Source organism: Denticeps clupeoides, chromosome 2, assembly GCF_900700375.1.
Source record: "Denticeps clupeoides chromosome 2, fDenClu1.1, whole genome shotgun sequence".
NCBI classification, from domain to species: domain Eukaryota; kingdom Metazoa; phylum Chordata; class Actinopteri; order Clupeiformes; family Denticipitidae; genus Denticeps; species Denticeps clupeoides.
In genome coordinates this window covers 37194342-37208273 of record NC_041708.1, presented here as the reverse complement: position 1 = coordinate 37208273, position 13932 = coordinate 37194342, and the positions used below count along the sequence as shown (strand labels likewise).

Genomic DNA, 13932 nt, shown 5'->3' with positions numbered 1-13932 from the left:
TAATGTACCACATGAAATTTGGGGTATGTGGAGCATGTTGAAAAATTTGCATGTTAGAATTTTAATGCTAGCATGCTTACATCAAAAATGCTAACGGCCAGAATGAGTCACATAAAATTTGGTGATGTTTAGAGCATGTTGAAAAAATGACATTTTATCAGGCTAATGCTAGCATGCTAACATCAAAAAATGCTATGAGGGCATGGCCATGATGCATCACGTGAAATTTGGTAACGTTTGGAGCTTGTTTAAAAATTTGCATGTTAGCATACTAATGCTAGCATGTTAATGTCAAAAATGCTAATAGAGCGTAGCCACAATGATTCATATTAAATTTAGTGACGTTTGGGACATGTCTACTATGTTACCATTGTACCTCAATGAGAGGATGAAGGGGTGACAAAGAGAAGTAGAGATAAGGGGGATGAGTGCTAGGAGGTTGATTACATTTGTTGAATGGGTGAAAGTGTGACTGTTGCTGCTCTGTAAAATGCATGGGAGTGAATGGGAAGATTGAGTGAAAAAAGAAATAAAAAAGGTGGAGAGGGGAAGAAAAAGAGAAAATTAAGTCATGTCAAAATGTTGAAATGTGAGGAACGAATGACAGGTTAAATTACCCATTATAAGTGAATGTGAACAATGAAAGGGAAGAAAAAGAGGTGTTTGGGCATGGCCACTTCAGATAAAAAGTGAATGAACTCAGGGGGGGTCATGGAGATGCGGTACGTTGAGTTACACGTGTCTACAATTAAAACTGTGGATGTGAGAGCTTGTCAAAAAGTAGTTTCATGTTAAGTTAATGGGAGTAGCGGATTGCTTATAAAAGCATTGGCACACTGTTCAGCTATAGGCAAAGTTTGGAGGTTGTATGATAAAATCTGCAGGACTAGATTATAATTTAACTTATAATTTTGAGCAGAATAATAATAATAAGGAAAAGAAATAGAACAACAATAATAAATCCTATTCTTTCTCGGCAGCATTTTGAGACAGTAGTATATGCTTTTGTCACCGCTTAGCTAGATTACTTCGATTACTTCGAGCTAGATTACTTTATATACGGGTCAGTGCTTCTTCCATCATGCATCTCCAGGGGGTGCAAAATGCTGCAGCTCGTCTTTTATCTGGCACTCAGAAGTTTGAGCATATTACCCCTCGTTTAGCTTCATTACAATGGCTACCCATTTTATTTAGATATTTTTTATTATTTGCTTTTAAAGCCCTCCACGGCCTTGCCCCATTCTATCTATTTATACACCATCTTGCCACCTCAGGTCAGCCGATCAGCTGCTCCTGAGTATACCCAGGAGTAAGCTCCCAAACTTTGAAACGGTCAGAGTTTATGCCTGAGAGAGCCACGAATGCCACATATTTTAAAGTGTAATCCTGTGAGAGTCATACAATATGCTTAAATTGTATGTTGTTAATTCTGTAAATGCGGTAAATGTTATGTAAGACCAACACTTTTAAAGTACAATAAGTACGATGGTACGATCATGAGCAGTTCTTGCCAACAGAAGCGTGTCTTTTATACATTTGATTATCTTTTCTTTATCCGAAAAGTCGTCAAAAGGTTCACTGGCCACATCAAGCATGAATCTGTGGATGGCTATCTGTTCCTCACAATTTCTAAAGCTCCAGCAAAGCTAGCCGAACTCCAGTCACCTTGATGGGTCCAAACACGTAGTTGCTGCTGACTAGCGTGCACTCTGCACAGTAGCTCTCGACATGTTTTCTTCCTGCTGTCCCCCCCGCAGGATATTTTGATGCAAAAGTAGCATGGCATGTGTCAAAGTGCATTGTTATATGTGACCATTTCATCTATGCAATTTTAGCATTATAAAATAAAAATTTGCCAGTGTCCCGGAGGACAGCTGTGATTGGCTCCCATCATGAACATACAAGATAATTTTTATTTTTTATTTTTATTTGTTTTTTTTTTTAAATGTGTCTGTGAGCTAAGATGCAGCTATCAAATAAACCACATCTGGCTCGCGAGCCATAGGTTTCCGACCCCTGTTGCACACAGGCCTCTTCTCTGTCATTTTGAAAACCCATCTCTTCACCCTGGCTTTTGACATTTTATGAGAAGTTTAGATTTTTTTGTGATTTTAAACTGTTTTATGTTTTAGCTTTGCTGATTTTATTTATCGTGTATTTTGTTTTATGTGATGCTAGTTCTTTTTATTTATTGTCCTAATTTATTCACTGTACAGCACTTTGGTCCTGTGCTGGTTGCTTTAAAGGGCTTTATAAATAAAGTTGGATTGGATTTGAGAGCCAAATGTCCATTGTCTTCAATTTAAAGCAAGGGATCATTGCATATTCATAGCTTATCTGAGGTCTTTGTCCCTGGTATAAGAGACTTAAAATAAACATCTTTCTGGTACATCCCATCGCTTTCCCTTTGAACAATGAAGAGGATTGCAGAAAATATTATTTTCCATCATATCTCATAACTATGGCAAATCTGGGAAGTTTTAAATGAGAGACATATGGAATTTAATTGAAAAGATAACATGAACTTGATTTAACAAGTAATGACTTTACAGCAACGCCTTTCTTCTCTACAGTTGCTCTCCGTTATGTGATGTTGATTGTTTTTTGGTCTTGATACCCTCTGGTTTCTGCAATGGTTTGGTCTTGGTTTAGAAGGTCTTGACAACAACATTCTAGATAAGTAATATATAAATATGGTTTAATTAACCGATTAAATCTGAAATTTTTCCAATTTCTTTTTGCAAAGTTTACATAGACGGATTTTGTGGCAAAAACAAAAATATTATAAACACATGACTAATCGAAGATGGTGATATTATTACCAAATGTTAGGGAAAAAAAACCTATGGATGTTTTTTCTCTGGTCCTAATAAGGAAGTGATGGACTAGCTTGATCATTACCTAGACAACTAAAACACCTAATAACTAACTAAATCGTCTTCAAAAGGGGGGAGACGGCTAAGAATACTGAAATCTTACACTTTTTGCAATGTCATTTGCATCTTCATAAGCAACAGCAGATCAAATTTCCCATACTTCTGGGCACTGACTTAAAGCTCATTTAAGCTTAACACTGAAGGCAGACTCTGGTATGGCAAGTCTGTGCACTGCATTAATTCATTTTTGCACATTTCTTGAAATTGTATGATTCGCAGAGAGCATTTTACACATTGTCTCCTCTGTCTCGCTACAATAAGACCTGGGCCTTGTTGTGTCTGAAGGATATTCTCTGACACACAGGCTATATTTTTGTTAAAGAACATATTTATATTGTTGGTTGGACATTCAAGCACCTGGTAAACCTGTGTAGTATTTTCCATATAAATAAAGCACAGTTGTACCCATCATTTTTCTTTTTCAACAACTTTAATGTTTTACTCCTTCAAATATGATTCTAGTACCAAGAATCCATGATACGCCTCATGCTCATGAAGCGCATGTTGCCCCAGCCCATATTCGTGAAGTTCCTGTACTCTCCAGGTCCGAAGTACCACATCCTGCCTCTGTAGTGGGGCTGCTCGTACATGAGCCAGTGGCCGTCCATCACATGACAGGACATGCAGCCGTTCATGCGGTAGCGGTCCATGCAGTTGTCACAGTCGTCCATGAACTCGTGCATCTGGCCTCCAAAGTTATCCCTCTCGTAGATCCTCATTCTGTAGTTTCCTCTGTACTGTTGGACAGAAAGAAAATGGAAATAGAACGTGTTAAAATAGATTACCAGTATTGTCTATGCTTGTCTATGATTTTAAAAAACATTTACCATGGGGATATAGCGGCAGGACCTGATGCAGTTGTTCCATCCAAACATGTTCATGTAGTCACCATACTCGCCCCTCCTCATGAAGTAGCTGTTACCCATGTAGTTGGCCTGGTCGTAGACCATGAAGCAGCCACTGTGCACCCTGCAGGAGTGGCAGCGGCTCATGTAGGAGTGCATGTCGGGACAGTCACCCATACAGTCCCAGGAACGTCCCATGAAGTTCTTCTCCTCGTAGAAGGTGACCTGCAGCCAAAACAGAAAGATGCAATTAAACATGCAATTGAACGTGTGAAAAAACAACAAAAATCTGTCATCTTGTTCTTACCCTGCCCATGTTCATGTTGGTGGGGCTGCCGGTGTTACTCATTTTTTGGAGCTGTGTGGCTGCTGATGCTGCTCTGCTGCCCTGGGTGTGAAACTCCTACTTTTATATCTGGCTATGCCCAAATGGATAACCACATTCTATTGTCCTGTTGTGCATGTTTCCCTGACCTGGCTAAATGGAAGAGAGGCCCACAGACTATTGTTTCAGTACGTAAAAGGCTTCTTTCTCCAAAAAACAAATAAATTGAAAATATTGGCACATCTGAATATGTTTTTAGAACAATTGGTCACAACATTGAAACCCCTCAAAAAATCCAAAAGAGCATGTATGGTCAGGCCAGAGGTGAATGATGGAATAGATAAAGGAATCGATGAATGCTGTCTGAAAAAAATGTGTACCATTGAAATATATAATGCATATGGTGTACTTACAGGAAACAGAGGACATAGAGTCAACACAGCAAAGGCTATAACTGTATCCATGCCCAAAGCAAATAACAAACTAATGCAGAGTTCAAAAAACACAAAATCATAGCCAGTGTGTGAAGCAAAAGCATAATCTCATTCAAATGCTTCACCTGTTGGCATGTTGGACATCATGCCAAGTAAACACCTCGAAATGCTTGTCATTTTCATGCCAAGCACTAAGTAGTTACCTTAAGTGAAGTGATTGTCATTGTGAAGCACAGCACAGCACACAGTGCACACAACGAAATGTGTCCTCTGCTTTTAACCCACCCAGATTAACCGGATGCAAACCAGCAACCTTCTGATTACGGGTCCCTTTCCTTACCCACTAGGCCACCACGGCCCCCTGTGACATCAGACAAGACAAGCTACCCCTTACTCAGGACATACATGACCCTATGACTTGTTCACTATTGGCCCATCCTTAGACCAATTTAATAGGTTTTAATCACTCTCCTTAGTCTTCAAAAAATTGTTCACAAAATCCTTACTCCCTTCTATATTTTCTTTCTCCAGAGACTTCTAGAGCTTCAAGATATTCCATCATTTTTAAAAGTAAAGCTAAATGGAGTAATCGAAAGCTCACTACACAATGAAAGTTCATGTACACTATGAAAAAGTGAGCAAACAGGTGCTTAATGTCAAATAGTAATACAGATAGTGAGTTGGTTCCACTGAATTGTGTATTGAAATGGGATAAAAGAACAAAATTGATCAAAATTTTCAAGTCTCTAAGTTACATTTATTGAAGTGTGATATATGGAATATTTCCATTTAGTACCAAGAGTCCATGACACGTCTCATGCTCATGAAGCGCATGTTGCCCCAGCCCATATTCATGAAGTTCCTGTACTCTCCAGGTCCGAAGTACCACATCCTGCCTCTGTAGTGGGGCTGCTCGTACATGAGCCAGTGGCCGTCCATCACATGACAGGACATGCAGCCGTTCATGCGGTAGCGGTCCATGCAGTTGTCACAGTCGTCCATGAACTCGTGCATCTGGCCTCCGAAGTTATTTCTATCGTAGATCCTCATTCTGTAGTTTCCTCTGTACTGTTGGACAGACACAAATAAACATTGCACTGGATGTTAATCCAAGTAAATTATTATTATTTGTCATCATTTAACTTCCCTCAATTATCTTTGCATATTTACCATGGGGATATAGCGGCAGGACCTGATGCAGTTGTTCCATCCAAACATGTTCATGTAGTCACCGTACTCGCCCCTCCTCATGAAGTAGCCATTACCCATGTAGTTGGCCTGGTCGTAGACCATGAAGCAGCCACTGTGCACCCTGCAGGAGTGGCAGCGGCTCATGTAGGAGTGCATGTCAGGACAGTCACCCATACAGTCCCAGGAACGTCCCATGAAGTTCCTCTCCTCGTAGAAGGTGACCTATCAGGTCAATGAATGAAATAAAATAAGAAGAGCATCTCAGAACAAAATAATTACATTTCTTGCAAGAGGTTTCTTGGAAATGTTACTAACCCTGCCCATGTTCATGTTGCTGGGGCTGGTGGTGGCACTCATTGTCAGAGTTATTGGCTTGCTCTTGCTGCACCTACTCCTGACCCTGTAACCCTTACTTTTATACCTGACCAAACCTAAAGAATATGGTCCTCCTATTGTGTCTGAACCCCTGACTCAGCAAAATAGTATAGAGGCAACTAGGTTGGTAAAGATCAAACAGGTGAATAGCTATATAAGTTAAAACATGTCACACTAACAGAGCATGTCCCTGGACCAATTAATAACATTGTCAATTAAATATACTGAGTGATTCTCTGGATTTCGTAACTGATTATTAATGTTTAGTGATTGTTTAAACAATTTCAGTTGTTCCAAAGTGACAACATTTAGGGTGCTTTCACATATACAGGCTTTAGTTTCTACCCTTGGTGCAGTTTATTTCATCCAAGTCGAATCAAATCGTGAACGAAATGTGTCCTCTGCTTTTAACCATCACCCTTGGTGAGCAGTGGGCACCTCAGTGGCACCTTGGCGTCTCGGGATTCGAACCGGCAACCTTCTGACAAGGCCGCTTCCTTAACCGCTAGGCCACCACTGTCCCATATTTATATATATCGCCAGTGCAGCTGTCAACCCACACAAATTTACTTTAATCATGTCCCTCCAATTTCACGCAGACACAGTCCACAACAGCAAATCTTCTTCCTGTATTAACTTTGATGAATAGATGATCTGATGAATAGATGATCTGATGAAGGGCTTCAGCTTGCTGACATGAAATACTGGATGGGAACGGACAGTAGGTGGGAGTTGGAGACGGTAGGCGAGGGCATTTAGCCGGCTGAGGATCCAAAATGGCCCGATGTACCGAGGGAACAGTTTGTGTGACTCGGTCCTGAGAAGAAGATCTTGGGTGGACAGCCACACTCTCTGTCCCACTCGGAAGCGCAGTCAGTGTGGGTGCCGCCGGTCATGTTGGGTCGACGTCCTGCGGGTTATGGGCCAGCTCCGCCCAAAGGAGGTAACTGGGCCAGGTGCATTGATAGTCTGACTCAAAGCACCGCAGGTATCGTCCCAGCTGTTGGTTGGTTACACCTGCAGTCTCTCCTCTGGCTACCACCTGGTCTGAGGGTGGTAGCCAGAGGAGAGACTGCAGGTGGAACCAATGAGGAGGCAGAAGGCCTTCCACACAGCTGAGACAAATTGGGGTCCCCGATCGGAGACAATATCCTGTGGGAACCCATAAAGGCGGACGACGTGTTGGAGCACGAGGTCAGCAGTTGTGGCAGAGGATGGTAGGAGGGGAAGGGCGACCAAGTGGACCACCTTGGAGAAGCGATCCACTATAGTCAGGATGGTGGTCATTCGGTTGGCTTCAGGGAGATTGGTGATGAAGTGGGTGGGTCCAGGGACGATGAGGAATGGGAAGAGGATGCAGGGGACCAACAGCAGGAGTGTCGGGAGTCTTGACCCAGGCACAGACGTCACAGGCTTCCACGTAGGCCTGTACATCCAGCCGTAATGAAGGCCACCAGAAAAGCCCGGCGAATGAAGGAGATGGTCCTTTGGCATGCTGGATAGCCTGAGGGCACAGAGGAGTGGCCCCAGTGAAGTACATCGGACTGTTGGGGATGTACAGGCACCCTGGTGGGATGTTTCGGCCAGGTTCGGACGTCTGGGCAGCCCGGAACTTAGTCTCCAGGGACCACCGGAGAGGACCCAAGATGCGATGAGGTGGGACAATTGGTTTGGGGTCAGAGGATAAGGAATCTGGAGCGTGCTGTTGGGACAGTGCATCGGCTTTTTGGTTCCTGGAACCAAGACGTTAAGGTAGATGGATGTTGAATTGTTCGAAGAAAATGGTCCACCTCGCCTTACTGAGATTGAGTTGCTTGGAAGCTTTGATAGTGATTAGGTTTTGATGATCGGTCTAGACCTGAAAGGGGGTGTCACAGCTTTGCAGCCAGTGTCGCCACTCCCCAAGTGCCCACTTGACTGCTAGCAGCTCACGGTCCCCCACCCCGTAATGCCACTGCGTCGAAGTGGACTTCCGTGAGAAGAAGCAACACGGGTGCAGTTCCCAGTTAGGACCACGTTGAGAGAGGACAGCGCCAGCACCCACCTCTGACGCGTCCACTTCCACAACAAACGGAGGTGAAGAAATCTGGATGTTGAAGGACAGAAGCGGTGGTGAAAAAAAAATTCACAGGGATTTGAAGGCATGGATGGCATCTGTGGTCAGGTGAAAAGGGCATGTTGAAGGTTTTCTGAGAGCAGTGAGTTGTGCTGCGACTGTACTGTAGCCACGGATGAAGCGACGATAGAAATTCACAAACCCAAGAAACCATTGCAGCTGTTTCAGCATGGCAATGGTGTTCGATTTTTATGGTGATTTTATTGAGGCCACCATAGTCCACGCAGGGTCTTAGACCACCTTCCTTCTTGGAAACAAAGAAGAACCCTGCCACTGGAGGTGAGGTCGATGGGCGGATGGTGCCGTTTTAAAGCACCTCTGTCACAAACTGCTCCATGGCCAATTGCTCTGCTTTAGAGAGAGTAGAGATGTCTTCTGGGTTTTGCGTGGTCCCCGGTAGCAGGTCAATGACCATGTTGCCTTGCTGATGGGGTGGCAGCTGGGCAGCTTTGGATGGGCTGAAGATGGTGGCTAGGTTGTGGTAATAGGGAGGAATGTCATTTAAAACAGGACAGGTTGATTCCGGATTCGAGGTGGAGGACAGAGAGGGCTGTGGCAGGTGGCAGTGGCAATGGCAATGCACTCCCCACTCCAACACCATGCCTGATGACCAGGAAAGATGAGATTCATGGAGAGACAGCCAGGGGAACCTGACGAGGAGTGGTGAGGTGATGATTGTGGTTATAAAGAACTGGATTTTTTCGACGTGGGAGTCGATCCGGAGCTGGAGATCCACCGTACGGTGGGTGATTGGTTCCAAAGAAATGGGTCGACCGTCCATGGAGATGATGGCGAGTGGAGATGCGAAGGGTTCCATAGGGATGTGATGTGCTCTGACGAATGAGTGGTCTATGAAGTTTCCAGCCGCCCCAAAATCCATGAAGGCGGTGGTGGAGACGATGTGCTGATTCCATTCCAGGATGGCTGGGAGGGAGAGTTGTGAGGTCGGCGTTGGGAAATGAGGAAGAAGTGGCCCAGTTGATCATGCCGCTCCGATCAGCTGGGCACCCAGTTTCCTGGACGAATGGGGCAGGTTAAGCGGTTGTGTGAGGGGGAAGGCAGTATGCACACAAGCCCTCCCGAAAATTCCGCTGTTCGTCCTCATTGATAAGGGCTGCCTGTTCAAGCAGCATGGGTTCCTCCCTGATTGTCTGGAGGAGTGACGGTGGTTCAAGGTGGTGAAAACGGAGGTCGGGGAGTCCGGTGCACGATTGGAGTTGGAGCCGCAGTTTTCAGGTGAGCCAGCAGGAGGCGGTCAATCCGAAGGGCCAGTTGGATCAAGGCTTGTATGTTGCTGGCTGAGCATCTTGCTCTGGGGCCAGTCCTGCATAGTAAATCATCCGGAGAGTGTGGACGTCCCGCTGAATCGTGCGGTGAATTGACTGACTTACGAGGAACCCCGCCGCAGATGATACAGCTGCGACACAACGTCTTCCACGCCATCCGGATGGCAGAATGTAATTTTTTTATTCGTCCACGAAGGCGGGGTAGGTCAGCGATGCGGAAGCTGGGCCGTTCAGCCGCACGGCCGGCCACTCCGCAACGGGACCAGTCAGCAGCGACAGGAGCAGCGTGATCTGTGATCAGGAACTGGGGTAACGGCGAGACTGCAACTCGAAAATCAGAGACAGAGTGGTTAGGAGTGCCTTGCGGCACCCGGCAGCCACCTCATGTAAACGCTGCCGCAGTTGGTGAACCTCCTGCGACAAACATTCTATGAGGTTCAACTGGCGCGCTACCCGATCACATAAAGCAGTGAAATCAGCGGGATTAACAGTGGGCTGTCACTGTCCACGGAACCAGAACGTGAGTGTGTAGGAGGAGACGAGGAACCCCGGTGCAGTGCGACACAAGGAGGCAGGTAAGTTCCCTCTGAATTACTATGTGAACGCGAACCAGCGTGAGCCGCAACACCACACGGATGTTGTCGTTCGCATCAAAGTACAATTTAATACGGGGCAGGACGAGAGGAAGGAGTTGAGATGAGAGCATAGGAGAAGATCAGGAACAGTCTTACTTTGGGATGAAGAAGAGGAGCCGAGTCTAGTTGACGGGTGTCAATCAATGACTGAGCAGCACTGACTAAGCGGCCACCTTCAGTGGAGTCATGTTACCTCGTTTCCGTGTTGCTCCCAGTCACATGGATGGAATCATGTGACAAAGTGGAGACCTGGCCTCCACAGTCACCTGGCCTGAACCCAATCGAGATGGTTTGGGGTGAGCTGGAACGCAGAGTGAAGGCAAAGGGCCACCCAAAGGCCCTGGTCACACCTCAACTTTGTCACAGAGCTGCCCACTGCCTGAGATGACCATCATGGCCATTGTTGACCGGTTTTACAAGGCTATCCCCCTCATCGTAGTTTTCATTTTAATGCTCTATTCAATGCTTCATGTAGTAAACCAGAGACCATGCGATTGCACGACAGTTAGTGACTCCAAGGTTTAGAGTTCGAACCTTGGCTCAGCCCTTGTGTGGCTGTTTTTTTCCTGCTCTCCCTGTGTTTGCACATGCTTCCCCATGAATGGGGGTCCCTTATCCTTGCTCTTTTAAACTGGGTGCTGATACTTTAATCTTCATCAGGGACCTCATCATATCCCTCCTACCAGAGATATGGTTGTCTGAACTCCTCATCACTGAGTAGGCACTATATTGGACTGGAAGTCATTAATAAATAAAATGTGCAGTGTTTTTCATCCATTTTTTCACTGTGGTTGTAAAAGTGGGATGATTATAACTGAATGTGCACTTGATATGAAATGTTGTGTATGAAGAATTAATTTTAATGTCTCTAAAGTATTTAATGAGTGAGGTTGAGGAGAATGAGCAAATGTAGAGATGCCAAATGTTGAACAAGTTGTTATTATAGTCTTTAAACAACTAATAAAAAAAAAGTATCATTATGTTATCTAATTTACCAAAAATGCATGATACATCTCATGCAAATAAATAAAGCAGACTTGTACCCATCATGTTTCTTTTTCAACAACTTTATTGTTTATGATTCTAGTACCAAGAATCCATGATACGCCTCATGCTCATGAAGCGCATGTTGCCCCAGCCCATCTGTCTGAAGCTCCTGTACTCTCCAGGTCCGAAGTACCACATCCTGCCTCTGTAGTGGGGCTGCTCATACATGAGCCAGTGGCCGTCCATCACATGACAGGACATGCAGCCGTTCATGCGGTAGCGGTCCATGCAGTTGTCACAGTCGTCCATGAATTCGTGCATCTGGCCTCCAAAGTTATCCCTCTCGTAGATCCTCATTCTGTAGTTTCCTCTGTACTATTCAGAACACACAGGCAAGAGTGTCAAATGCAAATTTCAGGGCACTTGCTGAAATTCCAAAATACTGATGTTAAATTTACCATGGGAATCATACGGCAGGATCTGATGTAGTCGCTCCACCCAAACATGTTCATGTAGTCACCGTACTCGCCCCTCTTCATGAAGTATGCATTTCCCATGTAGTTGGCCTGGTCGTAGACCATGAAGCAGCCACTGTGCACCCTGCAGGAGTGGCAGCGGCTCATGTAGGAGTGCATGTCGGGACAGTCACCCATACAGTCCCAGGAACGTCCCATGAAGTTCCTGTCTTCGTAGAAGGTAATCTATGAAATTAGAAAATTAATTTTACCTTTAATGTAATCATTTTTTTCTTAGAATGTGGGTCCTTCTACTTACCCTGCCCATGTTCATGTTTGTAGGGCTGCCGGTGTTACTCATTTTTCCCAGAGCTGATTAGCTGCTGTTGCTGCGTGACTTCCTGCCCCTGTGCATCTCTTACTTTTATACCTGACCAATCCGAAAATATTACTACCTCCTATTGTGCTTTTGTCTGTGTAATCCTGACCAAGCGGAATGAAATAGAGGCCCATGGGGGCTTTACATGAACGTGTACAGTCTTTTGTTAAAAATTTTATTCAGTAAAACGTATCATTCAGTTATGTGTTCCACGTGTTCATTGGGCGGACAATAAAAGGGAGGTTATAGAAAATACTTGTGGTTGTAGCCTCTGTTCGACTTCACTGGAATATTCTTAGTGATAGTTGAAATTGCACCTTTATATTACAGTCATGGCCCCCTTAAATGTACAGTAAATAGTAGGGAGTCCTGTGTAAAATGCAAAAATACATACAATAATAATACCTGGGTGTAAGTTTAAAAACATGACAACTATTTTTTAAGTGTTGATGTATATTTTAATCCAATGCTTTTTAGAGAGCATACTGTACTGTTTTATTGAAATGTCATTTATTGTTCATATACAAACATTGATATTTATGTCCAATTATTAATAGGATAGTGGTATGCTCTCATTCCATTGCCAAATAATGAACATTCAACTGAATTTTAATTAATTTAGGATCAATTTCTTCATAAACCTACAAAATTATTGATTCATTTTGTGTCATCCCAATGCTTAAAACATGAATAAAACATTAGATAGAATGTGCCTTAACATTCCCTTTATTAATGATATACATTTCAAATTCTTTTTGTAACACATTTAGTATTTCTGCCATTGTTCTCATGTAATGGGGCACATATAATGAATTGTATGTGCATTATATAAACTAATGTCTGAACTGCTTGGTGAGTAATCACAGTAAATTTAGACATTTATCCTAACCCTTATAGCCTTTTATCAAACTTCTCCAATGCAATTTACAATCATTAGTTACTGGGACAGTCCCCCAGGAGACATTCAGGGTTAAATGTCTTGCTCAAATACCACAATGGTAGTAAGTGGGGTGGTTCATAGGTGGGTGTGTTACCTACTAGGCTACTACCACCTGACAGATTATGGAACAGTATTTAATGTATTTTAATGAAGCCCACCTGCAAATAATGCATTATACCCGTCAAGATCTTTCTAAGGAAAGTGTCTCTTCTTGGAATGCCTGACTAGTGAACCAGTCTTATCACAAAGGAACGGGCCTGTTACAGTCATGGGGGCATTGCAGTTCTGTCTGCTGGATTTAAAATTAGTCAACTCTTTTGCCCTTGTACAGTCCCTGACAAAAATCTCGTCACTTATCTATTTTGTTGAAACACCTGCTATTATCCTGACTTATAATTAATAAACTGGTGTTAGAAATAGCTCGTATGAAAAGCTAAAACCCTACCAAATTATGTTTAATGCATTGAAATTAATTACTTTCACTGAAAAAAGATTTATCATTTAACCAAGACAGAAAGGTCAAATTTTGGCAATACAAAAGCTTTGTCGCCTATACAGAAATTGAACAAATCCACTGCAAATACAAAAATATGTCAGCAAATTAAGTAGTGGTGCTGTGAAATCCAAATTTAATATCTTGTATGACTTCAATGAGATTGAAGCTTGAACTGCATCGATGCAATTTGGCAAGGATTCATCCTACCCCACACATACTCAATGATGTTCATGTCTGGTGACTGGGCTGGCCAATCCTGGAGCATCTTGATCTTCTTTGCCTTGAGGAACTTTGATGTTGGATGGAAGTGTGTGATGGAGCACCATCCTGCTGCAGAATTTGTCCTCTTTTATGGCTGGGGCAGTGGTGGCCTAGTGGTTAAGGAAGTGGCCCCATAATCAGAAGGTTGCAGGTTTGAATCCTGATTCTCCAAAATGACACTGAGGTGCCACTGAGTAAAGCAACGTCACTACACGGGCGCCTGTCATGGCTGCCCACTTCTCACCAAAGGTGATGGTTAAATAATGAGGAC

The 13932-nt window shown here is 43.7% G+C and overlaps 3 protein-coding genes across 3 annotated transcripts; all 3 read right to left on the bottom strand.

Moving 5' to 3' along the window:
• Positions 1–3347: 3347 nt before the first annotated feature.
• Positions 3348–4157, bottom strand: LOC114784517 (gamma-crystallin M2-like). Its single transcript, XM_028969976.1, has 3 exons — positions 4089–4157; positions 3764–4006; positions 3348–3673 (listed from the first exon to the last, which is right to left on the bottom strand). The coding sequence occupies exons 1-3, from the start codon at positions 4128–4130 to the stop codon at positions 3395–3397; spliced, it is 564 nt and encodes a 187-aa protein (XP_028825809.1). The 5' UTR covers positions 4131–4157; the 3' UTR covers positions 3348–3394.
• A 1172-nt stretch (positions 4158–5329) lies between these two features.
• Positions 5330–6088, bottom strand: LOC114774764 (gamma-crystallin M2-like). Its single transcript, XM_028966422.1, has 3 exons — positions 6047–6088; positions 5711–5953; positions 5330–5608 (listed from the first exon to the last, which is right to left on the bottom strand). The coding sequence occupies exons 1-3, from the start codon at positions 6086–6088 to the stop codon at positions 5330–5332; spliced, it is 564 nt and encodes a 187-aa protein (XP_028822255.1).
• Positions 6089–11194: 5106 nt separating this feature from the next.
• Positions 11195–11992, bottom strand: LOC114771460 (gamma-crystallin M2-like). Its single transcript, XM_028964956.1, has 3 exons — positions 11905–11992; positions 11589–11831; positions 11195–11505 (listed from the first exon to the last, which is right to left on the bottom strand). Exons 1-3 carry the CDS (start codon positions 11944–11946, stop codon positions 11227–11229), a joined length of 564 nt encoding a protein of 187 aa, XP_028820789.1. The 5' UTR covers positions 11947–11992; the 3' UTR covers positions 11195–11226.
• Positions 11993–13932: the final 1940 nt, after the last annotated feature.

Excerpts from the sequence above, each read along its gene's own strand:
- LOC114784517 (XM_028969976.1), bottom strand. The coding sequence starts at position 4,130 with ATGAGTAACACCGGCAGCCCCACCAACATGAACATGGGCAGG. Across the intron at positions 4,007-4,088 it reads CCAACATGAACATGGGCAGG|GTCACCTTCTACGAGGAGAA; the intron begins GTAAGAACAAGA and ends TTTTGGCTGCAG. Across the intron at positions 3,674-3,763 it reads CCTGCCGCTATATCCCCATG|TACAGAGGAAACTACAGAAT; the intron begins GTAAATGTTTTT and ends TCTGTCCAACAG.
- LOC114774764 (XM_028966422.1), bottom strand. The coding sequence starts at position 6,088 with ATGAGTGCCACCACCAGCCCCAGCAACATGAACATGGGCAGG. Across the intron at positions 5,954-6,046 it reads GCAACATGAACATGGGCAGG|GTCACCTTCTACGAGGAGAG; the intron begins GTTAGTAACATT and ends TTGACCTGATAG. Across the intron at positions 5,609-5,710 it reads CCTGCCGCTATATCCCCATG|TACAGAGGAAACTACAGAAT; the intron begins GTAAATATGCAA and ends TCTGTCCAACAG.
- LOC114771460 (XM_028964956.1), bottom strand. The coding sequence starts at position 11,946 with ATGAGTAACACCGGCAGCCCTACAAACATGAACATGGGCAGG. Across the intron at positions 11,832-11,904 it reads CAAACATGAACATGGGCAGG|ATTACCTTCTACGAAGACAG; the intron begins GTAAGTAGAAGG and ends CTAATTTCATAG. Across the intron at positions 11,506-11,588 it reads CCTGCCGTATGATTCCCATG|TACAGAGGAAACTACAGAAT; the intron begins GTAAATTTAACA and ends TGTTCTGAATAG.